Below are 19,022 nucleotides of genomic sequence, written 5' to 3'. Positions count from 1 at the left end.
CTGGGACTGGTTTAACGAGGGGCAAAAGAGAGTTGGATCCTCTGCCTGCTGGGAAAGGCAGGAGCTGAGTCCTTATTCCAGGACAAGGAACGCTGAGCCAGGCACTCCCCCTCAGCCAAGGACCAAGCCTTCCTCTCTGCTTCACCAAAAAGTTCAAAATCCCAGGGTTTTGTCAAACTCGCAGTACTTCCAGGGCTCCCCACAGCACAGACCCACCTGCTCGAGAACAGGCAGTGGTTTAGCACAAAGAAACAGCTCTCCCACGAGCCCACAAAAGTGGGTGTAGAGCAACAAATTTGAGGTCTGCGAGGCTCTCGGGGCCTTTTTATGTTTCCCAGCCCCACAAAGGAGCTGCCAGGGCTGTTTTTCCCTCACTACTGCTGCATTTCTGCTCTAACAAAAGCTCTCCCCTGCTGGTATCTCGCAGAGCAGCTAATAGCTTATTTCATTTATACCCAGCTGCACCAGCCCTGGCTCTGCTTTAATATCTTTTCAATTATTTCACTTTCAGATGACATTTTCCTGGTTTCCAGCTACCACTTACCAAACCCCTCGTGCTCCCCATTCAAATGAAACATCTAACAATGTTCAGTCTGAAAGCTCTCAATTCTTTCCTCCTTCAGTAATTGCTGTTTGTATTATTCTGGATTTATTTATTTCTTTTTTAGAACACTTAGAATTAATTTGTCCACGCTTTACATAATAAATCACCAGTGCTCCTAAGAATCCATAGGGAAATGAGCATTACCCACCTTTAACAGCAGTGAGGAGTGAGTCAGGAAAGTTCAGTGACTTAGTCAAAGGTAAATTTGCACTGAGCCACGGAGTGGGAACAATTCTGGCCCCCCACATGTGCTCAGTGGGTCACTCCCTCAATATTATTTTATGCTGCATTCAGGATCGTCGTCCCCATTTGGCAGAGCAGCAAAACAACGTGGGATTGTTTCACTTCTCCAGCAGTTTTGGCCTTTCTGCAGCAGTTTTTCCATCTCAAACTTTCCAAGTGCTTTTGAAACTGGAGGCATCAGATGTTAAAGATATCAAAGCAGGCCCTCTCCTGCCCTGGCTGTGCGTGTTCCTCTGGTGGAATTCTCTGCCACGCTGACCCTGGGGCTCAAAAATGGGGTTTTATTTCCACTGGGAATTTTTCAGGCATGGGAGGAGCTCAGCACAAAGGTCATGTTGTCACTCAGTGGGACACATGTAAGAACATCCCATTTTTGAAATGATAATGAAACTGCTGTGAGAAGAAAGATGCTGAGGAGGTTTGGGAAGGAGAGCATCCCGTGCTGGCTGTGGCTGGCAGCAGGAGCCTGTCCTGACTGTCGGGTTCATTAGAGCTCCTGAAAGCCATGCTGGACACAGCTGGGAGAGCAACCTGCCCAGGGACACCTATTAAAGGAAAGCAGGACTGACACACCCTGGTTATAAATACCAGCATTCCCATTCCACAGCTAATTCGGGATCCTGGGCTGGGATGCAGCAGCGGAAGCGCAGCCACCGCAGGCCCAGCCCTCGTGTCACAGATGCTCTGCTGAGCTGCTGCCCCTTTGCAGAGTAATCCCAGGAGCTCCACGTTCCTCCCTCCCATCCAGGCACCAAGAGGGGTTTTGAGCTCCATCCATCACCTGCCTCCTGCGAGGGATGAATTTGTTATGGCTCATTCTTCTTTTATTGCTCCTGCGTCGAGCAGGGTTTGGTTTGCCAGATTTCCAAGGATTGCGGGGGAGACCCAGCTTCTGCCGGTGTCAGACTGTTTGTAGTCTGCTGTGATTCCCAACCAGCTGTCCCTGGATGGCTCATTTTCCTCCGGGGTGGCTGCCAAACTTAAGGATTAGCTGCAGTGAGCAGCTGAGGACACGCGTGGAGCCGGCCCTGGAGCTCACAGCTGCCACTGGGGAGAAATGCAGAGAAAACAGCTTTGTGCTGCAGGCTGAGCAGAGTTACAGCAGCACAGGACACATCCCGTGGCACTATGTGGGAAGCTGACCTCATCCCACAATTTCTGGGTCACTCCTGTGCTCCATGGTTCAAGTTAGCACCGCTCCGAGCACAGAGGTTGGAGAACTCAACGTTTCTAGGAAAGGTTCATCAAGAACTTTCGGTGGCAGTAATTGCACTTGGAGTAATTTAATAATCAATGGCCTTTCCGTGCTTCTTCCTTTTTTGTTTCCCCTGGTTACTGGCATATGGTCCTTTCCCCGGGGAGCTGGATGGTAATTAATGCATTTTGTGGTTAAATGTTTGGACTCAGCATCTCAGGGCGCCCAAGAAGCAGGGAGGGGACAAAGCAGGCATTGTCTGCAGGTTTCCCTCTGCCGTGGGTCCCCTCCACCGAGGCACCAGGGGCAGCTTTTTGGGAATGCTGACACAGGCAGAGCCTTCACCTCTCTTCCTCTGGAACACGGGGGAAGTTGAAGTGCTTCTCACCTCCCTGCCTTTGGAGGTGAGATCCGAGGGGGGGAAGGAAAGTTGGCTCCCAGGACCACACACACGACAGGAGAAATTGAATGCCTGACTCTCCCCTTTCAGCAGGAGGTTGTTGCCGTCCTCTGCCCAGGGTTTCTTGCTGCCCTACTTTCCAAATTCAGATATCAGCCTGTCCTCTGCTGTGAGCATCAGGAAACAAAGATTTGGGCTTCTTCCTTCTGCAGGAAGAGACCTGGAAAGGATAAAAAGGGAGAGATGGAGCTGGGTCTGAGTGCTGGGAAACCTTCCCATGGCAGCACTGGACACACAAGGAGTCCTTCAATCAAAACCCCAAATCCACTGCATTCGTGGTTTGAAAAGTTATTTGGGAAAGAGAAAAAAAAAAGCTAGTTTAGTGAGCCTGATTAAAATCTGTATTTCCCCACCTCTATGTATACAAGTTGCTTGAAAGTAAATAAATTCAGGTATTGTCTGTTTTCTTTTAAGGTTAGTCCCCAGGTGATTCAAACACCTGGGCTGATAAGGAGATTTGGTGAAGAAAAAAGTACTATACAACCTGCTTCTCCCAAAATAACAACTCCAGCTTTGCCTGGCTGAGGTTTATTAAGTGCTTAAATCAGCCACAGTCCCCTGCAGCAGCAATCAAACACACCACCGAGGTTTCCTGCTGAATTCCCATCATCTGAAAAGCCTGGAAGCTGCTGGTAGCTGGGGCTCCCCTAATGAACCCTGTCCATTATATCCCAGCTGGGATTCTCACTGTGGACTGAAGTGCAGAAACTCTGTTTGCTGTGGGTTTTTAATGGGCTGCAGGTCTGAGGGACCAGGGAAGGGGAGCTGTGGGGAGGCAGTGCTGGCTCTGTGTGCAGGGAAAGGGGAAGCAGCAGCTCCTTCCCAGCTTCCAGCCCCCCTCCCATGGATCTGCAGGGATCAATCCAGGCACAGCAATGACAGCAAGATGCTCGATTATGTCTCTGAGGTGCAGCCCAAGAGAGAAAAAACAAGTCCAACACAAAACCTCTTTATCTCCAGGCTGGCTTGATCCAAAGCTGTGCCCCTCCCATGGATCTGCAGGGATCAATCCAGGCACAGCAATGACAGCAAGATGCTCGATTTTGTCTCTGAGGTGCAGCCTAAGAGAGAAAAATATTCAGAAAAAAACAAGTCCAACACAAAATCTCTTTATCTCCAGGCTGGCTTGATCCAAAGCTGCGAGTATTAGGAAAAAATTCTTCCCTGTGAGGGTGGGGAAGCCCTGGCACAGGCTGCCCCTGGATCCCTGGCCGTGTCCAAGGATGAGCAAAACCTGGGATGGTGGAAAGTGTCCTTGCCCATGGCAGGGGTGGAACTGAATCATCTTTAGGGTGCCTTCCACCCCAAACCACTCCATGATTCTCTGATTCCATCAGCAGGCACCTGATAACCCATCCCAGTTTAGGGCAGGACTGTCACCTCCACAAATCCGACCACGGCTGTACAGCTGGGCACCAGCTGAAGTTTCACATCTCTGCTCTGCCTGTGGGGTGAAGCTGTGCATCCCAAATCCCCTGAGCTTTCCAGGAGGTTCCTTGGGCTAAGTCCACATCTGGGAGGGATGACATTCCTCCCAAGGAACATAGGGAACACTTCTCCCAGAGCCACCCTGCTCCAAAGTGATGGCGTAAATGCTGATCTGACTCAAGCAGTGACATGATGAATGTGGGGTTTATTTCCTCCTACCTGAGTCACGCTGGAAGGAGCCAGATTTTTTTCCAAGTACTCAGGAAAGGAAAGGAATTGTGGGCAGGACAAGAGGCCAAGATCTCGCAGTTCTACCAGGATTTAGAAATAATCTTTGTGATAAAATTATTTGCATTGCAGCAGCATGTAGGGTGCTCCAGCTCTCCAAACACAGGCTCCTCCTCACAGAAACTCCTCCACCTTCTCCAAACCTTGCAGCCTGAGGCACTGCCAAGGGAATGACATCCCAAATCCCTGAGATACCCACAGCAGGACGGGGAACTGAACCCAAACCTCCTGAGTCACCAACTCAAAAAGCAGCTGTGATCCCCAGCAAAGCCACTGTGCCCTGCAGATGGGGAGAACAACAACAATCCTGCAGGGCAGGACCAAAGAGTTCCCAAATCTTCCTGTCTCTCTGCTCCTTATCTGCAGCACACGCTCGACCTGCTCAGGCTGAAATTCTGGTATTTCAGATCATCGGGTCCTTGCTTTTGCAATTTTAATTATCACCTCTTTACCCCAGTGGTTTGTGTGTGTAATGATTGCTGTAAGCTCTTCGGGATCCTCTGAGCAACGATAAGAGCTGGTTAGAGCCAAAAATTTGGGCACAAACCCGGGAGAGATAATTGAGGACTGGAGCCATCCCTCTGCCCCCTGGCCCAACCAGGGATGTCCAAACCCAGCCAGGCTCTCAGAGCATCTCTGAGTACCAAGGCTGTGAAGATTTTCTCCTTTTAAATCCTTTGCTTTTATCCCAGCCATGAATCCCAGCTGATCAGTGCAGCAAGGTGGGCAATGGGATGGAAAGAGGAGGAATTGTCACCGAGGGGGTTAAACCACAGACAGCTGCTTCTCTAACCCTGCACTGATCAGCTGCACAAGAGGTTTCCATGATTCAGGTTTCTTTCAGATTTAAAACTCATTCCAGATAAGCAAATGAGCAATTAGCAGCGCTGTATCTGTGATATCATTAAAATTCAAATGGTACCCTGGCTGCTCATTAATAGTGGGATGTGCAGTTGGAGAGGATAAACCCAAATCCTCTGTTGGCAGCAGGGGGAGACCCCTCTGTGCACAGCCCCCTTCTCCGGGGGTTGGTGCCAGCAGGGCCAGCCCCTCCTCAGCCCCTCTGCTGGGCCAGCCCCTCCTCGGCCCCTCTGCAGCCCCCCTCTGCCGGGAGAGTCTCGGTTACCAGCACACAGCGTTCATCACATGAGCTCCATCGAGCTCTTTAACAGGAATCTCCCTTATGTCACTGGGAATGCTGAGCCCGTGCTGCAGAGGGGACGCTGAGGCAGGAGGGGGATCCCACGAGGATTCCCACAGTGTGTCAGCGTCCCCAGCTCAGCGCCAAGCCCGCACAAGGCAGGGAGCAGGGGCTGGATGGACGCGGGGCCGTGCGCGCTGGGCTGGGGGCAGGAGAAGGAAGCGGAGCTGGAGAGGGGCCAGATCCCTGAGCAGCAAAGCCTCGGGACTGCAGCAGCTCCTGCAGCTGGTCCGGTGCAGGATGGACACCCCGGGGTGGCTCAGCTCGTGGGATGCAGGGGATGAAAGGGTCTGATGCCTTTGGGAGGGGGGAAGGCTTTTATCCAGTGGAGGAATTCACCCTGTGGTGAGCTGGGAACCCACAGACCACGGACACAAACCCAGTGCCTGTGGAGATGAATCATCCCCAGGGGCCTGTTCTCCCACAGAACGTGGGGATTTCTCCCTTTTCACACAGCTCCCTTCACTTATCTCTGTCCTGGATAACAGCAGGTGTCCACTTTCCCTGTCTGGAAAGAAGAGTTGAACTGAAAGCAGAGTCTGCCTGCAGCCACAGGGACAGCTCCCTTTATCCTCCCCCATAAATAATAGAAGATTCATTCACAGGCTTGTAATAGATTAAAAATAAATAAATAAAAAAGAGCTCAATTTTGTTTTGCCAATCATGCACTTAATGCAATTTTCCCTTCTCGTCCCCTTGTGCCGGTGCCTGTGGACTCACAAAGGTTTTAATAAGCTGGAATGGTGCCAAACCATTTCTGTCTCATTAAAAAAATATCAGCACAGTGACAAAGGTAATTTTTTTCACATCAGTAGTCAAATCCACTTGCTGAATTAAAATCCAGCTGACAGGGAGACTATCAATTTTTAATGGGAGCTTCCTCCCTCCTGGAGAGGGGAAGCCTGGGGGGGTTATTCTTAAAAGGGATCCACATTTCTCATAACCATCCCATCAGCTTTAGTTTCATCTGAAGCTCGAGTTTTAAAGCCTGAGCAAAGAACTACAAAAAGCCCCCCCAGGTAAAAAACATCCTGAGAGCTTCCCAGGCTGTGTCCCCTCAGACAATTCCCTTCTCCCACCGCACATGTGGGTCAGGGGCTGGACCCCACGGAGCTTTGTGCACATGCAGGACATGGCCTGGGCACAGGTCAGGGCTGGGGACAAACCCAGAGGAAGCTCTGGCTGAGCTGATAAGCACCGCACGTGCTCTGGAGAGTCCAGCCCCTCACGCTGACCCTCCTCTCCAGGGGCCATTCCCAGCTGACGTCGGCAGCAGAATTCCATTTATTTCATAGCCACAACAATTTACACGAGCTGCAGCTCTGCCCCTGGACTGAACACAAAGCCTCTGTGGGGGAACCGAACAATTCCCCACAATTCCCTTCCCCCAGGGAAGCGCTGCTTTCCCAGGACAGCTGTTTTCCGAGTTTTCTTTCAAGTGAAACAGAAGAATTCTGAACTTCCCAGGGCTTCGGAGCATCATCCTCCCCCTGCCCGGATCAGCACAAGGTCCAAAAGCAGCCTGAGCTCCCCGGATCTGCCGGACAAGGTCTTTCTCCGTTTCTCCTGGGATTCAACAGCTCCATGCAGGACCAGCCCTGGCTCCAGGGGTCACAGCTCCAGCTCAAGAGGTCATAGCCCTGGCTCCATGCAGGACCAGCCCCGGCTCTAGGGGTCGCAGCCCCGGCTCCAGGGGTAGCAGCTCCAGCTCAAGGGGTCATAGCCCTCGGCTCCATGCAGGAGCAGCCCAAGCTCTGGGGGTCACAGCCCCGGCTCCAGGGGTCGCAGTCCCGGCTCCACGCAGGAGCAGCCCCGGCTCCATGCAGGAGCAGCCCCGGCCGGACCCTGCCCGGGGCTCGGCGCACAAAGCCCGGGAGCGCTGACTCCGGGAGCTGCCCGGGTGGCCACATCCTGCCTTTGTGCGGGAGGAAGGATGCTCCGGACCCACATCCCTCCTGCCTTCAGCTCCTCGGCCCGGGGAAGCAGATGTGGGAGTTCAGAAGGATTCCTGACCCCATCCCGGGCTGGGCTGCCTCCCCTGGGCCCGGCCCAGAGGTCAAGTCCCACACCTGGCCCTGGGAGGTGTTCACCACACAACTCCCAGTGGATTGATCCCGAATGGGAAAAACCCACGATTCTTACAGAATCTGCCACAACACGAACGCTAAAGATAATTAATGACTTGGTGATTAAAACACCTTGCACTGAAGGCTCAGTCTTCCCTCCTGCAGCAAACCCCGACCCGTGGGGAGCTGCACTCCTGGCACTGATCCCAGCCCCGGTGTGGGAGCCAGCACGTTCCCTCCTGCAGCGCTGATTTTTAGGATTATCCAAACCCCAAAGCAGGCTCGGTACAGCCCCAAAGCACGGCACAAACGAGCAGGGGTGGCCCCGCGGCCGCGTCACCGTGAGTCACCCCCGGCCCAGTGCCGGCAGACCTGACTCACCTGCCCCGGGAGCTGGCCGGCTCCCATTACAAAATCCGACACTCCCAGCTAGGGAAGAATTTCGCAGCATTTTCTCTCCCTGGGAGATGGGCTGCAGCCACACAACTCCCGTTTGCTGCTCAGGCACAGCCTCTACACAAGACACCAGCAAACCCCAGAGGAGGCACTTTGTGGCTCTTGATTTTAAATAAAAGATTGTGAAAAAAGGCAAGAAAAACCCAAACCCTCCTTTCCAGCTCCACAACAAACTGTGATTCTCATCCCTTCAGGAACAGCTTCCAGTCCATCCCCAGCCTGGTGAGATAGAGCCAAAGCCACTTGGGGATGTTTAGGTACAAACCTGGAGTGAGAACCCCTCTGAACATCATCTCCCTCTGTATATTGGTTGTTCTCCTGCTTTAAGAGCAATTAAAATCAACCTCACTTTTCCCAGCCATCCTCCCAAGGCTTAATCCACACTCAGGATGGGACATATGAAAAATTCACCACCTGACTGCCTCCAGCCACCAAGGCAGCAAACACAAACCATCTCAAGTGGAGCAGAAGATCTCTAACCATGTTGGATGCTCCCTGAGCTCCGCTCACAGCACAAAGAAACGCTCTGGCTCAAGTCAGAACTAAACTGAACAAGTGATAACAAAGCCAAGCACTTCTTTCCTCCAGAACCTGCCTCAGAGCAGCTGAGCTGTCACCCCTCGAGTGCCACACAGCAGGAAGGACTCCAGTTCCTGCTGGAGCTTCACAGGGACTGTCTGATCCTGAGCCAGAGGGAGCCCAGTGGCTGCTACAGGACATCCTCTGCTCCAGCCACTGGGGGGGACCATCCCCAGCTCTTGTTTCACACCCAGCTGAAGGGACACCAGCAGTTCCAGCCTCTTTGAACTCATTCAGGATTGTTGCAAAAAGTCAAACTCAAAAAAGTCAAAAGTCAAACTGCTGATTGCTCTGGGAATACACAACTCCCCATCCCATTGTGCTGAGATTCAATAATCTTTTTATTACCCTGGAAGAGATATAATTACTTCCAATAGTAATTTATGAGTAAGACCTGATCTAAGAGAAACACAATTCCATTGAATTGTCAGTGCTTTGAGACATTGACATCCACAGTGGACTTGAAGCAGACAAATCAAAGGTTTATGAGATGATCCTGTACCAGATCATCAGTTATGACACACAACAGGTGGAATGGAACTCCACCAAAACACAGCTCTGTGCCCTGCTGAGCTGCTCCTCCCAGAGCTGCTTTTACACCAACACACACGGATTTGGAGTTTGGTGCTGCAGGAAACAGGAGTGAAGTCACAGTGCACAACTGCTCCTCCAAGCCCAGGGCTCTCCCTGCAGCCCTCACTGCTCAGGACATGCATCTGTGTGAGGTGAGGGAGGTTTTGGGATGGCTCCCAGGACAGAACTCTGCCCTCATGCTGGGTTTTATCCCTGGGCTCCCAGGGAGCAGCAGCAGAACAGTTCTGTGTCCTGGGGCAATGCAGGGTAAATCCCTGGGCTCAGGAAGCTCCACGCAGCACTCCCAGGCAAACTGCCAAAGTCACACAAGTGGAAAAATTTAACAATCCAGCCCCGAGTTTCTATAAGCTTGGAACTGTTGCACACACACCTGCCATTGTCCCACCTGTTGACACAACAAACACATCTTTTTCAGAAGCAGCTACAGAGACTGACCTGTGACTCACCTCAGCCTCACACTCACTGCTGAGGACTCGGTTCCATTTCAATTACACAGCCCAATTAAACTTTTTGTGGAGTTGGATGCAATCGTTGCAGCAAGTCCCTTACCTAGACTCTGTGTCTGTCACTTCACGAGGGTGGCCCGGGTCAGGAAGCCAAAATTCAGCATGAGCAGATCCAGGATAAAAAAGAAGTGAGATCCAGGTAGCTCCTGCCTCATCACATCAGGAACCTGCAGGGTCATTTCTGAACTACAGATACAAGGATTTAAAAACAGAGACAAGAGGTTAACCAAGAAGCTGGAGAGGGGAAGGGATCAGACAAGTTTGGGTTTGGATGAGGAGGGCTCAATCAGAGGATCAGGAGAGAATTCAGTGGTGTCAGGAACAGCAGAGAAACAGATGGAACCCAGCCCAGCAGAGATTCTCTGCTGAAAAGGGTCTGTGCAACAGCAGGGACAGCTCAGGAGAGGAGGGGGCTCATTACCCCAACTGGTATTTAAATGAAATGTTACTACTTGAATGGGTAAGTAGGAAGAAATTAAAATACTAAGCTAAATACAATTTAGAAGTTATATTCTTTTTAAACACTGCATTTAATTGCTCTTTTAAAGCCTACACCATTCTTTATGGATAGATGAAAAAAAAGAGGCAGGGGGAGCAGCAACAATAGAAACTCCAGGGGAGATGGAAATGTGGAGGGAAGGCCTGGCCCATCCAGAGGTCCTTTATCAGCCCTGGAGGCAGGAGATGGAAATAGGTGTGAGGGAAGATAAGCAGTGACTCAGGCCCTGAATGTATTTAAAGAACTTCTATTAGTGCTAAGATTAAAAGGCACTCAGAGGTCACTAAACCCAGGTAGAAGCAAGATTGGGATGATAAAGGAGGAGGCATTAAACCCTGGGGAGCTGCACCCCTGCAGGACATGCAGGGAAAATCCCAAGTGAATGAGGATCAGCACGTCCTGACTTTGGGTCTGTGGCTCCTCAAGCACCAAATTCACCCAGATGGACTTTGAGAAAGTTCTCTGTCCAGAAGCTTCTTGGAATTTATCACACATGTTTTAATAACAGGTGATCCTCAGCATTCCAGCTCCGGAGGAGGTTTACAAGCACTTGAGCACACAATGACATTCGTGTGAAGAAACAAAAGGTTCAGCACAGGGAAGGGCAGAAGGAGCTGCTCTGAAACCTCCCCTCCCAGGCAGGACCTGGAGCAGCCCTGCCTCAGGTTAGACCCTGCACAAGGGCAAGGAAACACTCACCAAGCTGCACACTTCACTGTACATCACAGCTACTGCAGCACAAAAAGAATTCAAAAGCACCTTCCAGAAGAACCTCAGGCTTCAGAACTGAGCTGATTTCAGAGACACAGCTGGAGTTTTTACAAGAATTTCCCAGCAACAACCCAGCAAGTTTCCAGTGATTAAAAGGGGCTTGGAACTGGGTGCTTTGTAAGGTCCCTTCCAACCCAACCCACTCTGTGATTCCATGATTATGGAAAGGCAGGGAGCCCCCAGGATTCCTCAGATGAGCTCTCACACCACTACAGCTCCTTCTCCAAGTTAATCAAACCTGCTGTTCATTTCTTGCAGGGCCTTCAAACACTTTACTTGCTCTGACCAGCAATTTTCACAGCAAACACTGAGTTTGAGCTTCTCCATCCTCTCAGAGCACTGCCCAGGTAAGACTCCTGCTTGGCAAGAACTCCACAGGAGCATCACTAATTAAAGGGCTTTTCCTGCTCCACCAGGTCAGTTAAAAGCCCCAATTTTTCCAGAGCCAGCACAGTGGATCAAACACGTTCTCATCTCTGAGCAGTCATTAACCCTGCACAAAACAAAGCTGATTAGCAAATGTAAACGTCCAGATAAAAATAGCCAACATCTGTTTAAATTTAGAAATTTATTTTGTTTAATCCACAAGCTTTATATAGCTTTAGTTAAAAAAACAAAAACAAAGAACAGTGAAAACATGACAATATCCAAAGTTCAGGTTCCTCTAAACTTTCAAAGAACACAGCTCTGAAAGTTGCTCAGACCATTCCGAAGAACCGTAACGAGACAAGATTTATGAGTGGGGCAACGACAGCTCACAAACAAAATTTATGGAACTGAAGGAATTATTATTTTTTTTTCTGGGTCTGCTGATCATGGAAACTGCCCTTTAAAAAAAGAACATAAAAATACAAATGAAATTCCAGTGTTCCAAATCAACATGTTACATCAATATAAACCCACAGTGTCCTGGTAAACAACATGCTTTCATTTATGTACCACTCTAAATTGCTATTCTTGATTGGCTTTAATGGAGACTATACAGGCAACAGTAGAAAGCATTAAAATAGAGATGTACTTCCTTGAATTCTGCAGTGGTTTTACTCCTGGGCAAGCCTACAAACCACAAAGGTTAGTAGCATCATGTAAGTGATACAAAAGAAGTCAAATGAGCCCCTCACAAATTCTGCTCAAGGCTCTGCTGGATTTCAAAGAAACGAGGGAACTGACGGTCATGTTTCAAACCTCCAAAACAAATTCCTACTGCTTCTAAAAAGTCTCACTCTAAATGAAATTATGCTGACTGTCAATGAAAGAATGTCACTAGTACACTGTGGACACCTTTTGTAATGTAAATCCATGCCCTTTGTACATGGTGAACCTCAACCTAGCAATTATTACAACAAATGTTATATTCTAAAGCTCAAACACATTTAGCAATTTGAAATTGAATTCTGAGTACAAACCAAATAAAATGTACATTATATCAAAGGGTTGGCCTAGGAGGGGGGGGACACCTGCGCCTTCCTCATGGACCTCAGGGCCTTCTCCCGCAGGTGCTTTTCGAGGTCATCCAGGTTGTCCTCGGGTTCACTTTCTGTCTCCTTCAAACAAACACAAAGAGCTGCTTCAAACACCCCGGGCCTGGCCAGGCTGAGCCCTCCCAGCACTGAAATCCCCACGTGGAATCACACACCCCCAGTCTCACTTTGGAATTAGGGCTGTCAGAACACCAGCAGAGCAGCGCACACCCTCCCTTTACAAAGTCCCAAATTCTCACCTTTTTGGGTTCTGTCTCTGCTTCCTGGTCTCCCTGTGCTGAGGTGGTGTCTGCTGGAGCCACAGCAGCAGCTACTGCAGCTGCTGCTGCCTTCTCCTTCTTATGCTTTTTGTGTTTCTTGTGCTTTTTATCCTTTTTATGCTTCTTATCCTTCTTTTTCTTCTTCTTCTTGCCACCACCTTCTTGATCTGAATTCTGTAATAAATAATTCAATACATGTTACAACTCGTCTCTAAGGCTTCAAATTTCTCTAGCAAAGAATGGAACAGCCCCTGGGAAGCACCTCAGAAGAAGAAGTGAAGAACCAAACAATCTATTCTCTTCCCACTGGGAATATTCTGAGTTTGCATATAGGATACTGACCACAAATATGCCCCCCTCACTAATTATAGACCATAAAACTCATGTACACTCATTGAATGGGACAGACTCTTCCCCAGAATTTGATTTTCTATAGAACACCATTTTCTCCCACACTTGGAGATGTTAAAGCTTGGAAACTTCATGTTACAAATTGTTTTTAGAAGTTTTTAACTACGAAGAATGACCCCAAGCAGTTTCCCCCTCTGTCAATAACCCTGGGGCTGCTCAGCAGCTCAGCCTTCCCAAGCAGAGGCTGCCCTGGAACCCAAAGCAGTGCTGCTTTATGAGCAGATAAATACCCTGGCAGGTGATGGGCTCTGAGTTGGGCTCTTGGCCTTTTTTGCAGGTGACCAGTTTGCAGAAGGAGAGCGAGAGCGGGCAGGAGATGCAGGTCCTTGGTGTTTTTTGGGAGCTGTCTCAGGTGACCCTGACGCAGATCGGGACGAGGACACGCGCCGGGGGCTGGGGGTGGAAGCCCTGGGGAACACAGAGTCACAGTCAGAGGTGAGGCACAGAACAAGGGAACATCAACACAGAGCCAGATGAACACCTGGGCTTTAACTTGGCCAGGCTGCAATTGGAAGATTTAAATTTATTTAAAAAAACATTAATTAATTGCTTTGCTGATGTGATAAAAAAGGCAAAACAATCCAATGGCAGAGTGGATCCATAATGCAGCCTGAAAAGCTGTTAAACAACCCTGCTGCTGCTGCTCAGAACTGATTGCTGCCTTTCTGGTTTAACTAAGTTATAATCACATTAAAAGTCAAGAGAACAGCAATGCTATTTAATTGTGCAAGGCTTTCCATTCAGCTACATTTGCCTTCTGAAAAAATTCATAAGCCAGCACCACACTTCTCACAATCTGCTCAGAAAAGCAGCATCTCACTAAAGACATCAATATCTACAATTGTAGCAGTTTATCATGAATGGTCACTTATGGAATTATTTCTGAGCTAATGAGAAGCGCTGGTCCCCTTCCACAGTTAGATTTAAAGACAAAGTTAAGTTTTCTTTAAAGCCAGCAATTAAAGGGAAGAATCTGAGAAGACCTCATGGCAGCATTCCAGGGTCTTATAAAAAGGAGGGAGAAGGGCTTTTTATGCAGGCAACACAAGGGAGAATGGCTTCCCACTGCCAGAGGCAGAGTTAAATGGGATATTGGGAAAAACTTCCTCCCTGTGAGGGTGGGGAGACCCTGGCACAGGTGCCCAGAGCAGCTGGGGCTGTCCCTGGATCCCTGGCAGTGCCCAAGGCCAGGTTGGATGGGCTTGGAGCAGCCAGGGACAGTGGGAGGTGTCGCTGCCATGGCAGGGGTGGCACTGGATGGGCTTTAAGGTCCCTTCCACCCAAACCATTCTGGGATTCCTTAACTACTTTCACCGCATTACAACTAAACAACAATTCCTCATCAAACCCAAAGCAGACAAGATGGGTTTTTTTACTTTGTTTTCTTGGGTTCTGGCGTTCTGGACACCCTCCTGATGGGCCTGGTGCTGGGTGAGGGTGACTGTCTCCTCTGCGGCGACGCCGACGCTCCCCGGCGCGGCGGAGGAGGGCTGGAGGAGGGGTGGGAAGCTCGAGGCCGTGGTGAAGGTGAATGCCTTTTGTTTTGTGGTGGTGGAGAACGTGTTTCCCTGTTGGATCTGCTGGGAGGAGACCCCTTCCTGTGCTTGGAAGATACGGAAGGGGAGCGCCGTTTAGCACTAGGGGAGCTCCTCTGTTTTGGTGGTGGGGAGTGGGAGACTCTGCGCTTGGACTGGGGGGAAGGGGAGGCCCTTCTTTTGGGAGGAGGAGGAGGAGAAGCTGTTCTTCTCTTGGGAGGGGGAGATGGGGAATATCGCCTCTGGATCGGGGGGGAGTATCTCCGTGGAGAAGGAGAACGTCTGCGCGGGGGTGGTGATGGAGACCTGCAAAGAGAACAAAGGTTCAGGGGCCACCCAGGCATAGCCATCAGTCAGCATTGCCCTGCAGTGCAGCCAAAGAGGGCAAAAAGGACTCTAGAGTTCTTTAAACTTCTCAGAATTTAAATTAGAACTCTTTAGAAGTTGTAAGAGTTTAAAATAAAACTCTTTAGCTGTTATCCAGAAAGGTTGTCCCATCCCTGGAAGTGCCCAAGGCCAGGATGGACAAAATTTGGAGCAACCTGGGCTAGTGGAAGGTGTCCCTGCCCATGACAGGGGTGGGACTGGGTGATCTTTAAGGTCCCTCCCAACCCAAACAATCCCATGGTTCCGTGACTCCAATTCAGAATTTGCAGCAGCAACCCAACAACCTCCAGGCCATGCACCCACCACACCCAACCCCACCAGCACAACACAGCCCCCCTCAGCTTTCCAGTGAAGGAACTGGGAGCAGGGCCCTTTCCCCATGCCCAGAGGAGTCCCCAAGGCCAGAGCAGGCAGGGGGTGCCCGGGGTGGTACCTTCGGCGAGGCGGGGACGGGGAGCGGCGGCGCCGGGGCGGGGGCGCCGGGGAAGGGGAGCGGCGCCGGCGCGCGGGGGGCGGCGAGGGGCTCCTCCTCCTCCTGCTGCAGAAAACAGGGACTGATCAGCAAACTGCCAGCTGAGCCACCAGCTGCTTCGTGCTCTGCTTCCACTACACGAAATCTGCTCCTTCATGCACCTTAAAATGGAATTCTACTGGGAGCGCTGATGGAAAGAAATGAGCTTAAATCGTTCTGAAGAGGGTGAGACGATGAGCGTCTGACTGTGACCCTGAGCACACCTGACTGTGACCCTGAGCCCACCACAGGTGTCTGACTGTGACCCTGAGCACACCACAGGTGTCTGACTGTGACCCTGAGCCCACCACAGGCGTCTGACTGTGACCCTGAACACACCTGACTGTGACCCTGAGCCCACCACAGGTGTCTGACTGTGACCCTGAGCCCACCACATCAGCCAGGACACAATTCCACATCTGCACAACCTGATCCATCACTACCCTGTAGCCAGAGAAAGACCAAATGGTTGGAATAAGCAATGGATCACATGCTGATTTTGCCTTGGGTGGAGTTAATTTTCTTCACAGTGTGAAACTGTGTTCCATCTGAAATCCAAAATTATTTATTTTTTAAAGTGCATTGAAAAAAAAACAGAGTGGCTGCTAAACTGCAGCTCTCTGGATTAAAACTGTTCACCAAATGAGCCATTTTCTGCTCTGCAGGGTTTACAACAGACTTCTGGAAGGAGGAATTTTAATCCAACATGTTATTGCATAGAATTTTAAAGGAAAGGAATATTGGCAAAGTGAAATATTACTTTTTTTTTTAAAAAAAGCAATTAAGATAAAATGACTGGATAAGGGAAAATTGAGAGCAATTAAAAAGCAAAGCAACTCATTTACATTAAGTGAGATCTGATTTCAAATATGCTGGGTATTGTTCTCCAAGGCAATGAAACACACTTTTACAGATAAGAGTTTGCTCCAAAATGCAATGTTCTTTTATGATCTAAAAAACCCCCAGCCTTCAAATGTACCAACTGTCCTAATTAAACATGTATTTATGCAACAGGCAGTACGTGAATTCAGTGTGTTGCAAAACAAGATCAAAGCCTTTGAATCCCAACCTGTTTTCCATAGAAATGTTTGACAGGATCCATAATTAGGAAGGTCTCCACTGGTGAGGGAGTCATCCTTATCTCCTACATCATGATGTGTGCCGTGAGTATCTGCTAGCTAAGGCTTAATTACAGCCTGCTCAAGGGTCATTACATCCAATTAATAAACCCATCAAGCTTCCCCCACCTTTCTGTATTTCTAGATCAACAGAGAGCAAAAAGTGTCACAAATAAAAAAGTCACTGCTGTTTTACTGATTGTCTACTTCCAGTAGTTCCAAATATCTCATGAACTGAGGAATGAGATTTTTGAAAACTCCAATCATCTCTGACCCAGAAGATCAAGAATCTTAATTGCTTGTGGCAAGTGTGCAGGAGGGTTTTGAGTCAGTGGCAGCAGGAACCCAACACTGCTCACCCAAAGTTGGGTGTCTGGAGCAAGGAGCCCCTGAGGAACACAAGTGCTCAGCTGTTTTCAGGCATCAGTGGGATGTAACAACATCAAAGTTATTGATGTCACAAGCTGATGTGAATTAACAAAGGGTGAGCAGTGAGGGACACAGAGCAGATGCTGCTCCTTCTCTTTTGCCATTGAAATGGTTCCAGGTCCAACACATGAAGGAGCACATCAGTCTGAATTTCCCTCACCGTGAGTGTGCAAGTCTGAAGGACAAAAAGATGGCAAATGTTTATCCATGCCAAAATAAATGACAGCCTGTTTAAGAGATGAATTTCTAACCAACCTTTTCATCACTGGTGATTGCCACCTCTTTTCCATCTGCATCCTGAGAGCAGTGGAGGGAAAACAAAACAAAACAGATCTATCTGCCACAGATCTGAGGCAAAAATGAACACCATCAAAGAAAGGTCACAGCAATTTTTGCCAAATGACTGTAATGGGAAGGAAACCTTGAAAGAAGACTGGGCAGAGTGGGCATGACTTGATGTGCATTTGGTGAGAGTTGCAGAGAGACAGACATTAAATACCAGGAAGGGATGAGCTAAGCTGAAGCAGTTACCGAGGGGAGGAATCCTTCTGGCGCTTGCGGGGCGAGGGGCTGCGCGAGTGCGAGTGCCGGTGGCGCCTGCCCACCTCCCCGTTCTTCACGTTCGACCTCTTGGGCCTCTCCTCTTCTGAGGAAGATGAAGAACCAGAATCTGCAAACGTAGAAAGAATCACTCTCTGGAAAATGATCCTTGTGAAAGTGGTCACTGCCAGGGAAATGCTGCAGTTCAAACCAGCCTCCTCTCCCACCAAACGAGAACCCCAAATGTAAAAGCAGATTGACCAAAGGTGTTGGCTGAACTTAAGTGATAAATAAATCTACTGGGTAAAAATACTTAACTGTCCCCATAAAATTTGGCTAGACAGATAATTTAAAAGGTGGACTGCAGCTGCTTTTTGAAACTATATGGACAAAAATACCCAGGTGAATTTACTGATCTCAAGCACAGAAGAGTCCAAAGCAAGGGCAGATGATGCAATCCACAGCACACAGTATTTGTGCGTGATGTTGAGAGTTTGGAAGCGCAATTTTAAAGATGCAAGCCCATTAACAAAAGATGTAATGACCTTTAAAAGTCATACTTTTATTCTTCCTGAACAACAATTAAAGTGACCTCATTATGAGTGGCAAATCTGTAATTAAGTTTACAACAGCACTGCAGAGCACAGAGCAAATAGTTTTAAACTGTATCTGAACTTAGCTACTTCCTGCAAAAGCAAACTACAACCCAGTTTTAGGGAATTTCTGTGCTCCATACCAGATGAAGACTGTTGATTTTGCCTCCTGTACTGGCGCCTCTGTTGGACAGAATCTGCTGCAGCCATTTTGCCTCCTTTGTCTTCTTCTGAAAGGACACAAAAGGACAGGGCACTTAAACCAAGGATACAGATTTGCCTTATGCAGGCAGAAGCAATGTTATGGAGAGCAGACCATCAGGTATGGGGTTTTGCCTCATTCAAATCTTAGGATAGCGCAAGGCTGGAATACACCTTGGCTGAGCTTTTATTCCAAGCAATCTTGATAGAATGAGGCAGTAGCAGTGATCATCTTTAGAGTTCTGAAAACTCTTGCTTTCCATGCCAGACTTCCTGGAGGGCTCAACACTTCACTGCCAAGTATTTTTGACTAAAAACCTCACACCCAGTAGCAGAGCTGAGAAGCCAGAGCAGTACCTGATTCCGACAATTCTGCTTTCCTGGGCTTGGGTGCTGGCGAAGGAGACTCTCTTTTCTCAGTACTCTTATGTTTGGGTGCTACGAGACAAAACGAAACAGCTCAGCTGCAATTCACACCGTTCCCCCACTCTCTTCTGCCCCTCCAAAAGGCACACGTGCTCTCTGAGGGAACAGAAGCCCCAAAGGGAACCCAAGGCGCGACGACACCCCTCACCTGAAGCCCTGCTGGGTGAGACGGAGCCGCGGCTCTTGCGGGCGCGGTTGGACTGCTGGGGGGTGGGCGAGCGGCGGGGCTTGGGTTGCAAA

The 19,022-nt window shown here is 49.3% G+C and overlaps 1 protein-coding gene across 1 annotated transcript in view; it reads right to left on the bottom strand.

Moving 5' to 3' along the window:
• Nucleotides 1–11,443: 11,443 nt before the first annotated feature.
• SRRM1 (serine and arginine repetitive matrix 1) overlaps nt 11,444–19,022 on the bottom strand; it is a 17,341-nt gene continuing 9,762 nt past the window's right edge. Inside the window, exons 10-18 of the mRNA XM_041460807.1 lie at nt 18,931–19,020; nt 18,714–18,794; nt 18,299–18,385; nt 17,554–17,692; nt 15,398–15,502; nt 14,419–14,883; nt 13,273–13,450; nt 12,611–12,805; nt 11,444–12,434 (exon numbers count right to left, since the gene is read on the bottom strand). Of these exons, the coding sequence (XP_041316741.1) occupies nt 12,330–12,434; nt 12,611–12,805; nt 13,273–13,450; nt 14,419–14,883; nt 15,398–15,502; nt 17,554–17,692; nt 18,299–18,385; nt 18,714–18,794; nt 18,931–19,020 (1,445 nt within the window). The 3' untranslated portion in view covers nt 11,444–12,329. The remainder of the gene's footprint in view (nt 12,435–12,610; nt 12,806–13,272; nt 13,451–14,418; nt 14,884–15,397; nt 15,503–17,553; nt 17,693–18,298; nt 18,386–18,713; nt 18,795–18,930; nt 19,021–19,022) is intronic.

This window comes from Pyrgilauda ruficollis, unplaced genomic scaffold (genome assembly GCF_017590135.1).
Source record: "Pyrgilauda ruficollis isolate IOZ18807 unplaced genomic scaffold, ASM1759013v1 scaffold149, whole genome shotgun sequence".
Classification (NCBI taxonomy): domain Eukaryota; kingdom Metazoa; phylum Chordata; class Aves; order Passeriformes; family Passeridae; genus Pyrgilauda; species Pyrgilauda ruficollis.
The sequence above is the reverse complement of the archived record's forward strand: the minus strand, read 5'-3'. Positions and strand labels throughout refer to the sequence as shown.